This window comes from Pecten maximus, chromosome 7 (assembly GCF_902652985.1).
Source record: "Pecten maximus chromosome 7, xPecMax1.1, whole genome shotgun sequence".
Classification (NCBI taxonomy): domain Eukaryota; kingdom Metazoa; phylum Mollusca; class Bivalvia; order Pectinida; family Pectinidae; genus Pecten; species Pecten maximus.
In genome coordinates this window covers 27,733,100-27,755,065 of record NC_047021.1, presented here as the reverse complement: position 1 = coordinate 27,755,065, position 21,966 = coordinate 27,733,100, and the positions used below count along the sequence as shown (strand labels likewise).

Below are 21,966 nucleotides of genomic sequence, written 5' to 3'. Positions count from 1 at the left end.
GTCGATCAATAGCAGCTTATTTGTGACATAGACTAACATTTAGGTCTTTTGTGCGTTTTGTTGCTAACACTGAATGAACAAGCATCTAAATGAGATGACAATTTAAGAACGCATTCGATTCAGTTCAAGGTAAGAAAATATGAACAAGAGAGGCGGGAAGTCGTTACATCGGCTCCAAACACCACTTTAACAGATGCTTGGACGTTCACTTGGACCGAGGACATTACACCGAAGTATGAATTTGAAACAGAACTATCATGTTCATGTGGTTTAATCATAAATTTACCCATCTGTTTGCATTTGCTGCAGGTCTCCCCGACCTGGCAAAGGTGGCGACTGATAAAAAAATAAACATGGTTTCTCCAAAAGTAGATGATAGATATATACACTGTCTTTGTGGCCAAGTTTGTACTAAATACTATCCATTACAATGCAAAACAATGAAACATGCTTTGGCTTCTTTCTAGTGTTGTCATGCTTTGATTCTGATAGCGTTACATTTATATTTTTACTATTCGATGAAACAAAACATACCTTTTGGCAAATAGAATTACGGTCAGATTAAATAGTGGTGCCGTGACTAGCGGAATCTAGGTAAAACATGTCTAGGTGTAATGCTGATAGAATCTATAAAAAAATCATGAGAGCGTCATATCTTACAGGGATATTCCTGTTTTATTTCCAATTGTAAGATAAAGGGACACAACTCTTCCTCAATCACGTCGCATATATATAGAACTTGTAGATCATTATGTATACATTATTGATCATGATCCGATGTTTGACTGGTTTTACTGATAATCGCAAATCTTTTTTTCTGCATTGGTATGCCTTTGGGTTATGTTAGGGCCTCCATGCCCTAATACTTATTTGTATGATTGTTGTGCAAAGGGAGATTATTTGACTACCTGTAGATATTGTATTGGTTTGGGTTGAGGCTTTCATGGGGAATATACATATGAAGTCTTAGAAAGATCCATAATTAAGAAAAAGAAATGTTGATAACATATTTCATCTGGCAAAATCTAAGATGTTGCAGGTTAGCCATTTTGTTTCTGTGATCAATCCCAAAATCAAAAGGGCACAAGAAGGGACTAAGGGGATCATATACATAACATTTGAGCAAGATCTATCTAGTATTTCTATAGAAATAGTAACAATAATCAAAATTGTTAAAAAGGATGGTGAAGACGGATGATGGACCACGAAAGCGGTCGATTTGAACAGTCCTCTATCTGATGATAATGTGCTAAAACAATGGAGTTGGTTTCATAGCAAAATTCTGGAAATCATTGATATTTTTTTAGGATTAGGGGGTAAAACCTAAGTAAATGTAGGGTCCCAATCAGGAAATTCCCAACCTTAAGCAAGATATATTTTTAACCCAACTGATGGTGGGCTATTAACTTGCCCTACATCTAGTTTTCATCCATCTGTAAATAATCCTTGTTATCATTATGCACTGAAAAGTATATATTTCTGAAACCTGATGTGTGCATATTCTCCTTAGTTTTTAGTTGTACCCATTCAATAAAATGGTGATAGGCAGACATGTTGGATTTTGACAGTTGCAGATTGTTTTTGCTATTTCCTGAAAAGTACTGGAAGAATATTAATTCAACTTAATAAATATGTTCCCATTGGTATATATAGTTGTGCCCATTTGGCAGGTGAAATTTGTTAGCTTTATTTCATGAATGCACTTCAGAGATCTTTATCAAACTTGATAGGTAGGTTCTCCTCAGTCCATTGTTATGTCCATTTGATTTTGAGACTGATAATTAGAATGACTGGCAGGTGGCCATATTGGAATTTATTGGTGAGTTATCATTTCTTGAAATATTCTCGATGGATTTTTCGAAGATCACATATGCAGGTTCCACTTGCTTTCAAATGATTAAGAGGAAAAGAGGAAAGATCAAAAGAGAAAAGATCAGTATTACAGTGGGCACCTACCCAAGATCTCTCTGGAATCTCTTGTTTTGTTCTTAGAGTAAAAAAGTGTATGCATCAGTTAAATCAAGGGAAAGTTGCAATATTTTATAGGTGTGATAAATATGAGTTACCTGGTTTTCCTCTAGCCCAACAACAAATGTTAAACATTTTGAAATTGATGGATATATTTTTGGTGCGATACCAAAGGACACTACTATAATTACCTGTAAAAGGAAAGTTTGGTACAGTCAAAAATCTGATATTTGATCTACCTTACATAATATATGATATACAAATGTATTAGCAATTTTAAATTGATATGTTTATTAATAAAAAAAAAATGCTTATTTTGTTTCAGAATTAGTGTTCCATTCTTGTCACTTTCAGCTGTTTCTCACACAGGTTGACACCGTATTTACTATTATAAATATGTCAGTCACAATATTCCTAATAACTGTAAACAACTTGTTCTTTCATTCTTACTTTATTACACTTGTAATATGTGTAAAAATGTTTTGTTTTTTTTTGTATTCAATTTAAAAGTTTTTTGTGCATATTTGAAAGAAGATAACAAATATTTGGTATTTCAGCATTTAGATGATTTGAGTACTGCAATGAATAATTATAATTATAAGCATATAAATTATTTTTAAATATGGTGTCAACTCGTATGGAAAATTGTATCTATTTGTAGCATACTGTCATAAGATGGAAGATACTGGTGTTCAAATCACTCTTCGTCTAGTCATCTGTCCATAAAAAAAATCCTTGACACCACCATTTCTTGAGAAGTACTGGAAGTGTATTTCTAAAAAAGATCATATGTAGGTTCCCCTTGGTCCCTTGTTGTACCCATTACATTTTGAGTCTGATAGAGAAAACAAATAAAAATGGCCACCAGACACCCATTTGTGATTTTGACAATTGAAGTTTGTTATCACTATTTCATGAGAAGTATTGGAAGGATATTTCTCCATATATAAAATACTTTCCCTGGTCCCTTGTTGAAATGTGCCCAATGGCCATTACATGTTGAATATTGCCAACAGGTGGCCATCTTTGATTTTGATAGTTGAAGTTTATTGCTGAAAGTGTTTCTAATTTCTATTGAAGCACTGAAAGGATATTTCTGAAACTTCATATGTAATTTGTCACTTCCAGTTATGCCAATGAAGTTTTAGCCTGGTCAAGAAAACAAACTGGCCGATATGGTGCATCACTCATTTTGACAGTTGAAGTTTGTTAATACAGTAATACAGTACTATTTCTTGAAAAGTACTTGAAGGATATTGTTTCAAATGTAGGTTACCCTTGGTCCCTAGTTGTGTCCATTGTATTTTAAGATGTGGTCAAGAAAAGAAAATAGTCAACAGGTGGCCATCTTGAATTTTGACTGTTGAAGTTTGCTATCACTATTTCTTGAAAAGCAGGTATACTGGAAGGTTAATTCTAAACTTCATATGTTGTTTCCCTTCCCCATGGCCAGTTTCACCCATTCTATTTTGAGTCTGGTAAAAAAATAGCTGGCTAAAGACAAGTATCTTCTGACAGTTGAAGTCTAATAGAAGTGATTGTTAATATATTGATTGTCTCATGTAATACTGATGTGGAGTCTTGATAGTAAACGTTGTTTGTTTATGTTGTAGGATGCCACCTAAACAACAGCTAGACAAAGCTGCCTGGCAGTGGGCAGAGACTGTCAACCCAGAGGATGTTCAACAAGGTCACGTGGAGATTGCCTACAGACTGAACCTCAAAAAGTGTAAGGCACAGGCCTGCAAGAGAAACTGTAAAGGGAACCCCTGCTGCCTAAATTGTATCGGGGAGAGAGTGTGGTTTGGAGAAATTGACGAAAACAGCTGGCATGATATAGAGGATCCAAATGCAGAAAGACGGGAAGATGGCATGTTTGTTGGGTTAAAAAACTTAGGAGCTACTTGTTATGTGAACACTTTCCTACAGTTGTGGTTTCACAACAAGACAGTGCGACAGGCTTTGTATAAATACAGAGAAATTGGACTTGACCTGGTCAATATAAAAGAGGACACTTGGGCTCCCAATAGTATTGCTGGTCACCTACAGCTGTTATTTGCCTTACTAGAACATTCTGAACGTCAGTTCTTGGACCCAAAAGAGTTCATTGAACATCTAGGTTTAGATGCTGGCCTACAGCAGGATGCACAAGAGTTCTCCAAACTCTTCCTGAACCTCTTAGAGGAATCTTTGTCTCAGCAGCTGGACCCCAGTGTCCGGTTTGTCATACAGAACCAGTTTTGTGGGGAGTATGCCTATGTGACAATTTGTAGCCAATGTGGGAATTCCTCTCAATGTCCCTCTAAGTTCTATGAACTTGACCTAAGCATTAGAGGACATAAGACTCTAGAAGATTCTCTTAAAGACTTCCTAAAAGAGGAAAAGCTTGAAGGGGACAACCAATATATGTGTTCAGTGTGTTCAAGAAAGCAAAATGCCATTCGCTCCATACAGCTTCAGAACCTTCCTCCTGTGCTTAACCTACAGCTCCTTAGGTTTGTGTTTGACAAGAAAACAGGACACAAGAAAAAACTCAACAGCTTCATTCAATTTCCTGAGGTCCTTGATATGTCCAAATTCATCGTCAAGAAACCTAAAATAGTGAGACAGAATGAGCTGGAAATTATAGATATAGACCCTGAGGATGAGGAAATGGACGCTAACGCCATGTACAGCCTAACCGCAGTACTAATCCACAGAGGCCCTACTGCCTACAGTGGCCACTACATCGCACACATCAAAGACATGGATTCACGGACCTGGTACAAGTACAATGACGAGGAAATCGAGAAAATGAAGGGGTCTAATCTGCACCTTGGTACTGAAGATGACCCTCAAGAAGGTCAGGGTAAGCAGAAAGGGCGGATCCCCAAAGGTAGCCATGGGTCCAAGAATGCCTATATGTTGGTTTACACTCGTCAAAAGGAAGTGGAGAACAACTCCTACAGCAAAGAGGACGGCATTGTATCTAGAAGTTTAATACCTAAACATGTGAAAGATTATGTGGCCTACGACAATGAGAAATTTGAAATGTGGGTCGCTGAGATGATGCTAATGAGAGATCGTAACATTGAGACTGGCAAAGAACAACAGGAATTGACCAAGGAAATTTACCTCAAACTTATAGCAGATGTTCCTCAAGATCAGATGGAATGGTTAGGGATCAAGTGGCTCAATACATGGTTAGAGGAGCCATCAAAGGCAGCAGCTATAGACAACAAAATCTTCGTGTGTCATCATGGCAAGCTGGATCCCCACTCTGCAGTCAAACTCAAGTGTGTAAATACTGCTGGAGCTGACATGTTGTTTAATCAATATAGTGGAGGCCCTCGCCTCACAGTTTCAGACTCTCTTTGCCATGCCTGTGTGAAACAGCATTGTAACATGATGAGACTAAAAATCAAAATGGTTGATGATGAGAAATATCTTAGTGCCTCGATGAAAGTAAACAATGTTCAAACAGATGTCCCTTCTTACTGGATAGGGAAGGCATCACTGAGGTGCTGGAAGAGGCTAGCTATGGAGCGATTAGATGGAACCCGACGCGATAAAGAGCACAGCGGTCAAGAGAATACAAGTCGAGACGAAGAGGTCAAAGAGGACCTGACTGATTCACCAAAGCATAATACAGAAAACAAGGATGAAAATCAGGACACCTTAAAATGCTCTACAGAAGAAGTTGCATCATCAAGCAATCAAAATGGACCTGTGAAAGAAGAGGAAGAAGGTCAAGATATGAATTTTAACTTTGATGTTTTGTGTGATCATGACAAACTAGACCCGGACATTTCCTGTAGAAAGCTTGTCCCAGATCATGTCTGGAACAGATTAAGGCAGTACTTTCCTGACTGTCCAGAATTTCCACAAGGCACACCATCATGTGACCTATGCAACAAGATGAACAAAGAAGAACAGGAAAATAAGGATATGCACAAGCTACTTGCTACACAACAGAAATCTCTACTCGGGGATCTCTTCGCTGATAAGAAACGTCCAGTAGCATTAAATACACCACAGGAAGTGAATGTAGTGAGTGCTGCCTTTGTTGGAGAATGGAGAAGTTTTATTCGTGAGCCTCTCAAACGGGAACCAGTGATGGAGGTACTCAACTCTACTCTATTGTGTAAACATTTGAAGTACTTGTACCCTCCAGCGAACTCTTACCCTGATCTCATTGATCATGGAGGCAAGGTTGTCTATTTGTGGCCAAGAGAGTGGGACGTGATTTCACAAAGCTTTGTTGTAGATTATGAAATCAGCATTGTGAAAACACAGGATGAGAACGGCACAGTGATGGTGTTCACCCTGCCCGAGGTCTGTCAGGAATGTGTTGATGACAGGATGGTGAAAGAGGAACAGGCAAGATACGAGTTCACCGATGCAATTATGTACATAAGAAAAGTCCCAAAAGATCAAAAGCTGGTCAATACAACAGACATGGAAAAAGAGGAGGATCCAGATTTTGTCCAACAAAACGGAAACAAATCCAGAACAAGTTTTGAAGAACCACCAGAAAAAATAATGAAACTTGCAGATGGCACTCGACGTAAAAGTCAACGTCACAGAAAGTCAAGGGGTGAAAAAGAGTTGAAAGTGTCATCGACAGACACTTTAAAGGAGCTTAAGCTACAGATAATGAAGCTGTTTTCTGTACCTCCTTTTGACCAGAACTTGACAGTGTCAGGTGTGAGCCTGATGGATGATACTGCCACTCTGGGGAGTCTGATGCTGTCTCCTGGGTCTGTTATAATGCTTCAGGCCGATGAGCCAGTGGAGGACCCCATGGTCCTACAGGACCTCATCCAAGTGTCGTCAGGCCCCGAGGCTGGCTTCAAAGGGACAGGTCTGTTAGGGCATTGACGTAGAGCGAACCAGATTATCTCCCCTTAGATAGACACAGACATTGTTTTGATTACCGTAGTATTTATTTAGTATGGTAATGTTTTTATATTTAAACCAAACAGATTATTAAAAATATGGCCATGAAATTAAGGCAATGCCATATTAATGTATGTATTAAAGCAGTTTTATAGAAACATTGAATGTTCTAACTCTGCCTTAAATTGTTTATGCATCTTGTGCAACAATGTTTCAAGTTAGATTTGATTGACGATGTGATAAATCGGTCAGTTATTTCATGTAAATATGTTATGTTCACCCTTACCAGTATGTAAAAAAAGGTCGCATATTTGTTTGCCCTAGGGGGTACATGTGATTTACTCTATGTGAAATACATTTATAGTGCTAAACCAGCTTTTGCTTATAGACTATACATATACACAGGTACATTTTATTGTGATGCATATTATTCAAATTTATGACATTTCAAAAATAAGTGAATATAGTTAAAAATAACAAGAGATACAGAATGATCTTAGTTGAATACATTGAATTAATTAAAGGGATCTATGTCAAAATTGCTTTTCTGAATGCAAGTTTCTTTTAGAACTTTTTGATTCTGGAATTAAAAGCGATGATAATGATACACTATTAAGTTTAGTGTGTTGAGTTTTTAAGATATTAAATAGGATACCAAATTGATTCTCTCATTTATTACTAATTAATCTCTTGCTGTAAAGAAAGCTCGATATCTAAACTTAGTCTAAAAATAATTGTTGATATTGTTCAGTTTCTATTTTCTTAAATAGGGAGGTTAAGGGATTCTACTAAAGTTTGGTTTTCAGCTCTTAATTAAGCTGTAAATACTTTTAATTTTTGTTTTGACAAATCTAGTTGAAAACAATTTTGTTTGGACAAATCTAGTTGAAAAAGTAAGTATGTGATATTACCTTATGTAAATTTGTTGACAGATATTGACAGTGTTATTCATGATCACACAACTGAGACATCATTGGGACAGACTGTTATCACCAGTATAAAAATACTGTATTATGGAAACATATTTTAAAGCATTTATCTGGTATCATACATGGCTGAGAATGACCAGAATAGGTTTTAGCCTGAAGGATTAAACATAAGCATTCATGAATAACTGTCATTGTTAATGATACTTGTAATTACTTGTTGAAGTCTGTTGCTTACTGTTACCAAGTACATGTACAGTGAAATCTGTCTATTCCAACCCATGGGTATTTCAACGTCCTGTTATATCCAACATTTTTTTACATAAATCATCAAACTCAGTCTGTGTATTTTGACATCAAGTTTAATAACAAAAAATATTTGTTGAAACACACTCATCGATCACTTGGTGTGAAATAGACCATGCATTTTACTGGATATTATACATCTTATAAAATCTGGTGTTGTCTGCACCACCTGTGATGGTATTGTACAGAGACTAGACAACTGACGGTCACAAGCATAATATTTCCATGGTTAGTATGTACTAGTTATTCATATTATTGATACAGCTTGCATGTAAGAAGTAGCTTGCAATGAATTTTCTTGGAAGACAAGCTGATTCTGGTTAAATTTTTCAAATTAGATTTAGAGCCCTTCATGATCTGATAATTGTGGCCGTGGGCTGTTCAATTTATTCGTGACCAGACCTCCGTCTGCTAAGAATCCTATTACTTGTTATCAATATTTCTTGAAAAATACTGGAAGGATTTTTCACAAACTTCAATGGTAGGTCTCCCTTAGTGCAGAGTTATGCATGATAAATTGGGAGACAAATCAGAAAATTAAAATGGTGGACAGGGAGTCACCTTTGATTTATTAAGTTTGTTTTCACCGTTTCTACCACAATACCCGGTGTTATTCCACTCTCAAGCCATTGTATAAATGTGCCGACTGTTGGATATATATACCTGTTATATTCATGTAGTAGAATATGACCTTTCAGTCTTTTGATTGGTCAAGAATTCAAACTTTGACCCAAGCTGCAATTGCTATTGACGTCATCAATAATCGAATGACATCACATCACTGAGTCCCGGCCATCACCTGCATACCTTATTTGCATACGCGAAAGAAGACTTGGCAATGTTTCCCTTTGATTCAAGCCGATATTATTGTGGTAGAAACAGGTCGCACGACTCGAAATTGTTGGATATGGAATTTATTTCACACGAGTAAGTTATTTTTTAAAAGTTGCAAAAACACTCGCTAAAGCTCGTGTCTTTTGTAACTTTTAAAAAATAACTTACTCGTGTGAAATAAATTCCATATCCAACAATCACTCGTTGTGTAACCTCTATTTCTCTGATAAAAAGACATAAAACTGGATAGTCAATGTTGTCACTGTCTCTTGAGTTGTTAATACATGTAGTTCTACATGCTCAGTCTTTAGACTAACACATGATCAGACAAAAGAAATGGCCAACAGGCAAGCATTTAAGATTTTAACTAGTATTTTCTCAGATTGGGCTCTATGGATAGTTAGTTGTTCAATTTTGCAACAATATCAGGCTAACAGAAGTACAGTTACTGTTTTGCCAATAATTCATATCATAAAGAGATAATTAAGAGGAAAGAGCAGTAAAGTACAGATCAAACTAAAGTAGACTAGATAAACATTATATAATGATGTGTTCCAAACTACTTGTGGTATTTCCTGTTTAATGCGATTTACTGTTTCTATAAATGAAGTATGAATTGTTAGCTATATAGCTCAGTACCTAGCTAATGACTATTAAAGTTGTTAGTCATGCATGTATACAATGACCTGCAAAACCAAGTTTCTTCTGTTTTTTGTCTTTCTTTTTCTTTTTTCTAAAGCAGCACAACCAATTACTAATTCTATCAGACAACTTTTGTCTGGATGCATTTCTGTAAAATTTTCTAGGTAATTACTATTGAAGGTTGTGCTTTTATAACAAGGTAAAAATCAAATTCTCGATACATTTTATAAAATGTTGAAATTATGAAATGTGCAGAATTTGCGTGTATTAGTATGAAGGTAAAGATTTTATATCTACATGTTTTGTAATTCTTATACGTACAGCTAGTTCAAGCCAACTAACATTTAGTGTACAGGTGGGAGTGCAAATGGTAGATCTATTGTTGTAAGAGTTCTATAGTTGAATTCATTGAAAACAAAAGGTTTTTCCAATAACGCTAAAACTTATACAGGTGTACTTTCAAATTGACAGGACAGACGGTCAACATGGATCAATCTCTGACACGTGTATATTGTGATATTTTCCTCTTTGCTTTAGCTGGTGAATCTTTCACTAGAAGATGGCCTGTAGAAAAAAAACTACTCTCCACGAACCATTTAACTAGGAGTCATGTAGTATAGATAGTCTTACCGTCATGTTGGTGTGATTGATAGTCCAGGATGTAAATGAAAACAACCTAGTGTTTATTTACCAGACAAGTTAAACATTTATGTTTATAAACAGAGTTATAAGATGAGCAAAATTAACGGACATTGCCAAATAAGGATATTATTGCATGTATCAAATGTGTGCTGTATTTTACAATAACTAGTGCAATGTGCTGAAGTCATTAATTGTCATGACGTTAGACTCTGTATTTTACATACTCACTACCCTTTCAGAAAATTACACTCTTATTTTATTTCAGTACACACTTTTAATGAAAATTACAGCAAGATTGAAATGTAAGCAAAGTTTTCCATTTAATCGGAGTTATCTCCCCTGCTATACTGTAATTGTCGTGGACATGCTGTGTGTGGGATATTTTTAAATCTCTTGTGGGCATCGAGATTACCCTGTATCCATATGTAGGGCATATATAGACATGTATGTGCCGATGTAACACACAAAGATATTGACTTGAGGTTACACTGTCTATATATACAACTGTAATACAAGTAGAGAGTAATCAGAGTATCCTGTTTGATGCCAGTCCTTGTTGTTTCTTTCTCTTTTTTTTTCTGAGAGGGAATGTGTTTCAATATTTTCACAATTGCCTTTGCTGTGTGTTAAATAAATGTGACATTTTATGGTTAGGTCGTTAGAGTGTGTTTTATAGCTCGGGTTGTATACTAGTCTGCCGTTTGTATAACCTACCAAACTCAGATTTGTGGAGTTTTTAAATGTATATTAGACATGGCTTAATACTTATCTCCCGAAGATGCAGTTTGAATTGATGTTTTAAACGACGTCTAAGCCATTCACTATACATCTAAATGCAAATTTACCAACTGACATTCTGAAATGAGCTAAGGGACACGACATTTAGAATTGAAATCTGATGAACACCATGTCATCTTGCTTACCTAGAGCTAATCCGGGTTTGAAATCCGTTTGTTAGTGGAAAATTAGACAATCACCCATGGAACAAATTAACATGGCTATTTATCAACTAGAAATGTATCATAATCGTTAAATAAACGCCATAACTAGGCGAAATTAAAAAAAAAGATTATATGGTAAAAAAAAAATAGTTTTCAATGAAGTTATAACTTGATATTGATTTGTTGTGCTTTTAGCTCATCATCGTTTTTGCTCCTATAGTTTTCAAGTTTCAAGTTCAATTTATTCCAAGGACCTATCGGCCCATAAGTGAAAATAACAACATGGAAATGCATAGGTATACAATAAAACAGTTACATGGTCTCGCGGCACCAGTATAATTTGGGCTTGAAAGGACGGGTACGATTGATGTTTTGAAATGGTATTTTCGCGCTAAGGTAAGGCGAGCATGTATCTTCAGCTTTCGGACCAAGGTGAGATCATGCCATTCCGTGGCGTTCGTCATATACCCCAACAAGTTCTTGAGGCAACTCCCTCTGTACCAATGATTGGAATATAATGTGAGATGTCTGGAGGCATTCCAAGATGGTGGGGATTCAAAACTGTACAAATGGTAGGGCTGAATCTTCAGGGGGTTGAAAGGGGGCAATTTGTCAATATTGCTAAAAACGACTTCTTTAGAATAATGTATCGGATGTCATTCCTATTTTACCGGAAACATCCCTAGGTGGTGGAGTTTAAAAATTATACAAATGGTTGGGCAAACCCTTCAGGGGGCTGGTTTGCTGGCCCCAATAGGGGAACTATAGCAAAGTATTCCTCCTGTAGGAATGAAAGGATTCGGCATGGATCATGCTTTGGTGAAGAGGAATCCATTTTGTATAAAAGTTGGACCCCGGGGGTCTGAAGGGTGAGGCTCTATAGGGAAAATTTAGCTGATTCTTTAAAACCTGTCTTTTGTAGGAATGACAGGAGTTTGTCTTAATTTGAGGTCCCAATGTCAGAGATACGGGTACCCTTTAGCAATCATAACCACAAATTCAGTTTCCGGCTGTTAATTTTACCATTGATTGACCGATTTATTTTGTCAATATGTTCAACTCACAAACATACATACACAAATCAAGGTCATTAGACCTAAACGTCGAGATCAAATGCATACTTTCACTGATGAATATTTTGTTGGTCGGAATTAAACATGAAGTAAGCTGCTCAAAGATCAAGGTTACTGTATCAAATATCTGTCCTTTGGGTCCAATGGGAAGTATTTTGCCATAATCACCGAGATATCCAGGTGAGCGATACACGCCCTTTGTGTCTCTTGTTTAATTCGAGCAGAATGGCTAATGCCAATTACTTCAAATGGTCTCCGGTTATGTTGTTGTTTTCTACAGATCTTTCATCCAACTTACTGTAGTATTTCAACATAGATGATGAGGAGTATCCATGTAGTCTAATATAAAATATATACATGATAAGTATTTAATATATCCGATTCCTCAAAGATTGTGTTTAAAAACGGGTACATGTAGATAAAGTCAATGAATGCATGGTCCGAGTTGCATAACGGTACATGACTGAATTGCACAAGCGGAGACATACAATGCTAAAATCAAATTAAATATTTAGATTATTTCGTAGAAATGAGACTATAAATTAGTGTTTATCCTCATTCTAATACGATGACACGAAACTAGATAGTCCAAGTTCGTCATATTATACATGATAACTTAACTTCATGTTAAGACCGTGCCTACGGGGGAATGTTACTGTTTCTGCATGGTTTGGTATTTATCGGGTAGTAGTGGAGTCCTCCGAATGGATTATGAGAAAAACAATACGCCGATAACATATAACACCTTTAGATATCAATCGAGAGTTATATAAAAGAGATAAAAATGAATTAAACTGATCATGTTTATAACTGTTTCGTCCTTCTGTAGTGTAGGACTCGTTAGTGGTGCTAAGGGACTAAAGGGTTGGTACCTCGTAATATTACAATAGTAACACTAACATTTGCAATAACCAACTTCACCAAGACCAGTGTTCTACCCAGCCGCCCAACATTAACCAGGTACAGTACTTGTATTTAACGCACTAGTCGGACGTTATAAAGTTTTGTAGAAATTCGGCTGTACATGTTTTATTCGCTTTCGAACGGCCAACATTGAAATCTTCATGGACGTCCACGACGGCAGTTCAGCTACCGTTTCTATATACAATTATGTTTACATACAAAACCCGTAAAATGTTATAAACCTTTCTTAACGTGCATTCGGTCTCTTGTTTTAGAAGAAATGCTTTAAGTATCAAATAATATGTAGTGTGTATATATATATATATATATATCTTCGGTGTTGCAATTTTAACAGTTGCATTGTTTCCTTCCGCGGCCACTTATTCTTTCCTTCAGCTTGACTCCCCTTTTCTATATTTCATCGCCATGTTTTTGCTTGTCAAGACGATTCTGTGATACATGTACACTACCTGCAACTACCTATGATGTTTGATCATGACTGCATCAATAGGTTTCCTCTTGGCTCCGTTCTTTTTCCGATATATCTCCGTGGTTTCGTTAGTTTGGCTGAAATGATTGAAGAACATATAAAGGCATTATCAGAGCACTTCAGTAAAAAAAAAACTTACCCCTAATCAAACTCCCTATCTCATAGGGTGATAATTCAATTGCTGGGTAGTAACATGCCTTCTTCCTCAAAAACTAATCTTCCATGTCGCAGATGGTTCAATATAAAGGATTTGTTCTCAAGAACGCTAACACGATTTCTGTGGTAGAATTGGAGTTGGTGACGAAAACGGTTTCATGGTGCATATTAATGAAGACTACGGGGGTGGTATTGGACACCTTCGTGATCCCATTCGGAGAGCTTGTTTCTATTCCCAAAAGTTGTTATCGCTATCACGATTTTTGTGAACTATACAAAGAATTGACCTAGATATGCACGGTTCTTGTCGTCAATGAGTCGGAGATTGTTCAGTCTTCAGTGTTCAATGGCCCCAGTAGATATTTCCTTTGTTTATATTTCGCCGACTTAATCGGTTGGGGTTTTTTTTGTTTTTTTTTTTAGTTAGATTTTTCTTTTTCGGTGTTCTCTTGTTTAGATAGATAGGAAACTTTGTTTGTAATTTTGCATGTACGGTGTATATGCTTAGATACCTGTATTAAATAGAGATATCACTTAGCTGCGATGTATTTCTGTCCGTTTTAACCACAGGGGCTTGACACAAACAAAGCCCCCTAAGGTCTAAACCTAATCTATTAACACAGCGGACTGCGTTAACCAAGCTCGACCTAGAAATGACGATTGTTCCTCGTCATTTTATAAATTAGAATATTGCGCATTTAAATATCAGATAAGATAACACATTTCTGACTACATCCTCATCGGTTGGATCCGCTGGACAGATTATTCTAATCTGAATCATAATCACGTGGTGTTGGTAATCTGCTATTGATTTTGTGTTATTATTTTTGAAAATACGCTTAAAGTCATCGTATGACGTGTCATTTCAATTTCAATTCCACAATACATTGCCTCATGCTATATTGCTCTCTAGACGATTTTCTGTTGTTTCACCTAGGGCAAAGATAAAATACGATTCCAATCGAACACGGTATAGAAATTCAGAATTTTCATTTTCATATATTTCGTATGTCTTTCCAGCAAGTTATACCGACATTAACCTCGATTTTTCCTCTGTCAATTATCTCTCTAATATTAGAAAAATAAATCATTGTCTAATGATAAGTTTTTAAGGACTTCGCCCTTTAATTGATACCGGTTTAACAGCAAGTACATCGCTAGCTATTTTATTTTCGCGCGCAGATAATATTGCAAAATATCAGCTGAACTTTTACTTAGATAAATTTAAAGAGGTTGTAATAAAAAAAAAAAAAAACCTAAAAAGAAACTTTATTCCATCCCAGTTGATACTTTTTTTATGAATAGTCATAATAGTATAAGAAATACTCGACCGATTAAAACGGTTTGCAGTATTGGAATATTCATGAAACACGTACAAGACTTTGAGAAAAAAAAATGTAAGTGATACAGGCCCATTGGACCTTACGATTTCTATATCTGGTATCCATTAATTAGATCAATCCTAAACGTTCCCCTGATAATGTACTGTACACATTATGTACACATGTACGGGTAGCCGCACCTGACCTGGGCACATGTCTAGTCCTGTGTCGAGGGCGTCAGTAAATAGATTTGTATATATGCGAGGTCAGTAAGTCATTATCGATAACATTACACGGCGGCCGGTATCAGGTGGTGATTGTTAGATACAACATCCATATCATTACGACACACTGTCTGATTGTCAATACACCAAGTTTGTGTCGATCTTGCGAATGTTTCACGAAAACCAATCAAATGTCCACGTGATGCCCCTGGATAAAGTTTACACAGAGACATCATGGGTATGGCGTTCGTCAGTACAACTTCAGAGATATAAGTAGCTTTTGATGAACAACAATTCCATGAAAGATTTGTGGACGAGACAAATTTTGGTGAAAATTACATATTTTTGTAACTTGAAGCTTGAAAACTAAACCTATTTTGCGCATTTACATGTAATTGAATTTCCATTTACCTCTCCAGCGTGTAATGACAAGGACCTTGGCCCGAAAATCAACTCTAAACTAATATATTTTAACTCTTGCTACAAGTCCACACAATTGTATTGACAAAAATATTAATTTCCATATAAAATTGGATTTTATGGTCCAAATTGAACATAAATTATGGTATGCAGACCGATTGGGAGCCATATATATATGGACACCAGTGTACAAGTTGCGCTAATAATGAAATTTATATTTCATAAGAATATTTTGCTAACATTGCTTGAAATATCTATTTGAACTTTCTGGTTAAAAACGATCAGCTCCATTGGATCAATGAAATTAATTATAAGTAACGTGTGAATTGTGAAGAATATGTTTTCTATTTCTAGTCGACAGAACGAAAAGAACCACCGGGGACGTATACTTTTCACAAGAAATTTATCTATAAGTCGATGTGACGTCACAGCGTAATTGGTTTGAGTGACTCCAGTTGACTGCGAGTAAACTTATCCGGACGGACGGACGGACGTTCTTTCTAATCAATGCTATGGATGATATGATTAAACAAAACCTAATCAGACACCTTGATTTTATAGGATTCCCTACATAACAATCAATTAAACGCTGTCGCAATCATTAATCACTTATCAGTCTTATAATTATATAGGAAAATACTTTCAATACAATGATAATACATTATCGATCGAATTCTAATAGACACTAATAAACGAAAACCATCGTGAACCATAACGGGTTCAGAGTGTGAATCTATACCTCTATACAGTGTGTCACGTGTTACTATATCCATGACGTAAATCGTGTGATTCTATAACTATGTACATTGCGTGATTATATAACAATGTAAAGTGTCTGATTCTATAACCCAGATAAGTGTCTGATTCTATAACCCTGTAAAGTGTCTTATTCTATAACCCAGTAAAGTGTCGGACTCTATAACCCTGTGAAGTGTCTGATTCTATAACCCAGTTAAGTGTCTGATTCTATAACCCAGATAAGTGTCTGATTCTATAACCCTGTAAAGTGTCTTATTCTATAACCCAGTAAAGTGTCGGACTCTATAACCCAGTTAAGTGTCTGATTCTATAACCCAGTAAAGTGTCTGATTCTATAACCCTGTAAAGTGTCTGATTCTATAACCCTGTAAAGTGTCTGATTCTATAACTCAGTAAAGTGTCTGATTCTATAACCCTGTAAAGTGTCTGATTCTATAACCCAGTAAGGGTGTCTGATTCTATAACCCAGTAAAGTGTCTGATTCTATAACCCTATAAAGTGTCTGATTCTATAACTCAGTAAAGTGTCGGACTCTATAACCCTGTGAAGTGTCTGATTCTATAACCCTGTTCATTGTCTGATTCTATAACCCTGTTCAATGTCTGATTCTATAACCCAGTAAAGTGTCTTATTCTATAACCCTGTGAAGTGTCTGATTCTATAACTCAGTAAAGTGTCTTATTCTATAACCCTGTGAAGTGTCTGATTCTATAACCATGTGAAGTGTATGATTCAATAACCCTGTAAAGTGTCTGATTCTATAACCCTGTAAAATGTCTGATTCTATAACTCAGTAAAGTGTCTGATTCCATAACCATGTTCATTGTCAGATTCTATAACCCTGTAAAATGTCTGATTCTATAACCATGTGAAGTGTATGATTCAATAACCCTGTAAAGTGTCTGATTCAATAACCCTGTAAAGTGTCTGATTCTATAACTCAGTAAAGTGTCTGATTCCATAACCATGTTCATTGTCAGATTCTATAACCCTGTGAAGTGTCTGATTCTATAACCCTGTGAAGTGTATGATTCAATAACCCTGTAAAGTGTATGATTCAATAACCCTGTAAAGTGTCTGATTCTATAACCCAGTAAAGTGTCTGATTCCATAACCATGTTCATTGTCAGATTCTATAACCCTGTAAAATGTCTGATTCTATAACCCTGTAAAGTGTCTGATTCTATAACCCAGTAAAGTGTCTGATTCTATAACTCGGTAAAGTGTCTGATTCTATAACTCAGTAAAGTGTCTTATTCTATTACCCTGTGAAGTGTCTGATTCTGTAACCCTGTGAAGTGTCTGATTCTATAATCCAGTAAATGTATAATTCTCTAATCCTGTTTATTGTCTGATTCTACAACACAGTAAATTGTCTGATTCTATAATGCTGTTAAATGTCTGATTTTATAATCCTGTAAATGTATGATTCTATTACCCTGTAAATTGTCTGATTCTATATCCTATAACGTATGTGACACTATATAGTATCGTACTATATAACCCTGTATAGTATCGTACTATATAACCCTGTATAGTATCGTACTATATATAACCCTGTATAGTATCGTACTATATATAACCCTGTATAGTATCGTACTATATATAACCCTGTATAGTATCGTACTATATATAACCCTGTTAAAGTTTGTATCCGTATTATTCCCTTATTTGACCAAGACTAGATCAAACTAATCTCTGAAACAAGGCCCAGTCCCAGATAAGATACTAGATTTTTACTGTGTTTCTGTGTGATAGGCAGTGTGAGAACGGAAATATTCATCTTTATATTGAATAGTATTTACATTATGTATTCATGTTTCAAGATTTATTCATGTAACTTTATTCGTGTGATAATTCTTTTTTAATTAAGTTGTAGTAATTATTTAATAGAGAATGGTATTGTGGAGTAAACAAATAAAACTTTGATACAGCCACTCATATCTGAGACGAGTGTTAAGTCATTTCTGTGAAATATTAAAATAGATAGACAATCTAAATGCTCAATAATGTTACTTTGAATTTCTGACGTCATAGATGTTGTTAGTTTCCGAATGTCACAACCAGTTAAAAGTGCATATGTTGTTTTTGTTTTGTTTTTACGATTGAGATAAAATGTATTTGTTATTGAAATACGTGTGCATTGATGAATAGCGAATCTTATAACCATGCAAATAATCTATGCAAGTTGTAAGATAATTAAAGTTCCAAAGATATGTAATTTTATTTGGTATTCCGTTAAGGTTTGCTTTTAAAAGAGGCATCTACTACGAAAAAAAAAATGTGAAGACAATTGATTATATTGACCATGTATAATGGTTTCCTCGCGATACTGACGAACATGCGGCAAATTCACAGAAAACCTGGCTGAGTTTACTCTGAACTGTTTATCGGGGGTTACATTTCTGTTTTGATAAAATTATTAACGATGTATCTTAGTTGTAATATGTAAACAACAGCTTAAATAAATCTTAAATATTCAGTAATCGTCCCATCTCTGGTCACTATCATATATAGAATTCTGAATTGTTTATATATCATATCTCAGTAGGTATGTTTATAATGTATTATTATATCATTGAGGAACCAACGGTGAAAGGGCAAAGTAACACCCGGGATGTCTGTACCCGGACCTCCTGACCCGATACTATACTCGAATATCACAGTAGCCGCAATGTCAGATGGCGTCTTCCGTTATTTATGGCATTCAAGAATTTCGACAATTCTGTAAATTAGATAGGGAGAGGAGTGGTATTGAGTGTTAACAGGTATATAGCACAGTAGTGGAGGTCGCGGTTATTGATATTACCTTACTAATCACTCTGTAAGATATATATAAAATTTACTCCGATTCAGCATATTTTGATGTGTATCAATAGTACATTACTAAAGTTAAACTTTATATATACTGTATATTAGTGTACGTTTTCTGTCACTAATCAATACATGTAACGGTTGCTTAAAACTAGATATTATAAATAAATTGATATAAGACGGCAAACTGTTTCATCCTGGCATTTTTCTGCTGTTGCCATTGTCCTCGTCTTCCATGTTTGTCGTCGTCATCATCATCTTCTTCCTTATCTTTGATGCTATTGGCCGTTTTCCCTTTACATAACCTGATATTTACAGAGACTTGAGTTCTTTATATTTAGTCCCAAAGTCTATCTTTCTGTGTATTATGTTGGAGTGAATTACAGATACACCATCATATATATACCAGTAACTCCCTGTATGTAGTAAAATGAGCAAATTAACCTAAAAGGTAGTAGCTGTATTCTATTTTAGTATGCAGTTGTTAAACCTGGAAACATTTGAAGGCACTTAACCCCGGCTATAAATATTGGGATCAGCGAGGTGCTTTTTTCTTGCATATAAACTCACTATAGATTCTTTATTTGTTTTCGTTTTACAACTTAAACCTTATAAACATACTATACCTTAATTCGTTAACTGTATTACGCAATCATATATTATAATCTTAATACCCAAACATATCGCTTTACTATAGATACCCCATTCACAATATATAATTAGTTTAAAACCATGGCGCATTATATTACCTTGCTCTGATAACATTATCTACACAACACATGATTACCAAATATGGATATGAATCTATCAAGAACAAGAGACTGTCGACCTAATAAAGAAACAGTGATTCTAACTCGATAATATAGATTTGTATACATGTACATTGTATATGACTAGGTGTTCCGGATTGATAAGCGTCCTCTGCCTCGTCGACGACACCCACCATATAAAGATTCGTGTTTGTATCGTTTTTTATAGTCGTACTAGGATGTCTTGCTAGGTTGTGAAGAGATACATTATATGTACCAAGTATCAGCATCATTTCACGCCAGATGTACAATACACAGCGACGCACCTTTCGATACATTGAATATTCCCCAAAATACACATCAGAATTAACTCTCCGAAACTATAAATACTAACACTAGTATGTTATAATTGATAACACGCATGTGCTCCATTTAGACATACGAATGTCATGTTCACTTCCGTTATGAATTTTTTATTTTTGGTGTCACATTTTATGCAACAGGACTACACGTACCGGTAGAATCACAGGGTATTTGACATACATTGTATATTGAACCGTGAATTTGGAATTTGAGCCAAGTCCCTGTTGGCATAAAACAGCTTTGGGTCAATCATTTTCTTTAAAAGCTTTTAAATTAAAATTCTCATCCGATAATGTTGATAACAATTTCTTCGTGTACATTTTCGCTGTTGTCCCACGCTGATCAGCTTCCTCGTTACTAAATATACCTGTTTGAACACTACGTTTACCTGTCACGTGCTATTTCCAGGTTCGTTCAACGTTAAGGTAAAATAATGATGTTGAAAAAGTACACGTATAGCCGTCAGAATATCCACTTCCTCGATACAATAATACTACACGCGTGCTGGAGTATACTAGACGGAGTGTGTGCTATGTAGTATCGGGTGCATTTAGTAATGTTATTCAGTTTTACCCAGTCCGCTTTCTTCATTTATGCAATAAAATATGTCAAATAGTAAAAACAACTGTATGTGTATCTTCGCGACAGAATGGGAAAATCATTAATTTTTGCAGGTATACATGTTGTTATATATGTATATATAATGGACGATATGTCACTATGCTCATGTCAGGATATCGGGCCAACCATCACTGTGTCATTAAAACATTCTTTTCAGAATGTGGATGTGGCGTAGTGGTATAGGTTGCGGGTATTTCTGGCCAGGCGATTTGGTGCCGTAGATCGTAAGTTCGAGGCCCCAGAGCAGGAAAATTTTCTTCTTTCGTCATTACAATGTTATATACAAAATGTACATATATCTCAAAAAAATGGTAATTGACAATCCAAGGCGTTACATTTTGCACAACTGGTTTCACTGTTTAGATTCTCAAGTGCATAGTCACTGTTAAGATTCTCAAGTGTAACGCCTTGAATTGTCAATTATTATTTTTTGATATACATTACTTGCATTGTGTCACCTTTAACATTTTGTATATACAAAATGTACATTTATATATATATACATAATGTATATATATATTTACAAAGTTTTATCTATGCGTTTTAAGCGTTGTTATCTCGTCAAATTTTAATCAATGCTCAGTCTTTGAGTTCTCTAATTGACCTCATTAATTAATCAGTATCTTAATAACACAAACTAAATATGCAAACACAACACTTTTTAATTAGTTCCGGATAAGGTTACATAGAGTGTCTCCTTCGCGTTCTGTCGACCAGCGACCAGCTGGACTTGACGAGTCAGCTGTGATATATCTAATAAACAGTGATAAGAAATGAAGTTCAAACAAGGTTCGCTAACTTGGTCAGTAGAGTTAGGTTATTTGTGAGGAGGTGCTGACACACGATATTCCTCATTAAGGCCGAGAGGCTGGAGACAGGCGTGCTTGGCTCGCGACTGCCGTACACAATCTCTCAACAACCATACTGTCGCCATC

At 35.7% G+C, this 21,966-nt stretch overlaps 1 protein-coding gene across 1 annotated transcript; it reads left to right on the top strand.

Moving 5' to 3' along the window:
* The first annotated feature begins 122 nt into the window (after positions 1 to 122).
* LOC117330442 (ubiquitin carboxyl-terminal hydrolase 48-like) lies at positions 123 to 8,987 on the top strand. Its single transcript, XM_033888722.1, has 2 exons — positions 123 to 233; positions 3,582 to 8,987. The coding sequence occupies exon 2, from the start codon at positions 3,583 to 3,585 to the stop codon at positions 6,826 to 6,828; it is 3,246 nt and encodes a 1,081-aa protein (XP_033744613.1). The 5' UTR covers positions 123 to 233; position 3,582; the 3' UTR covers positions 6,829 to 8,987.
* Positions 8,988 to 21,966: the final 12,979 nt, after the last annotated feature.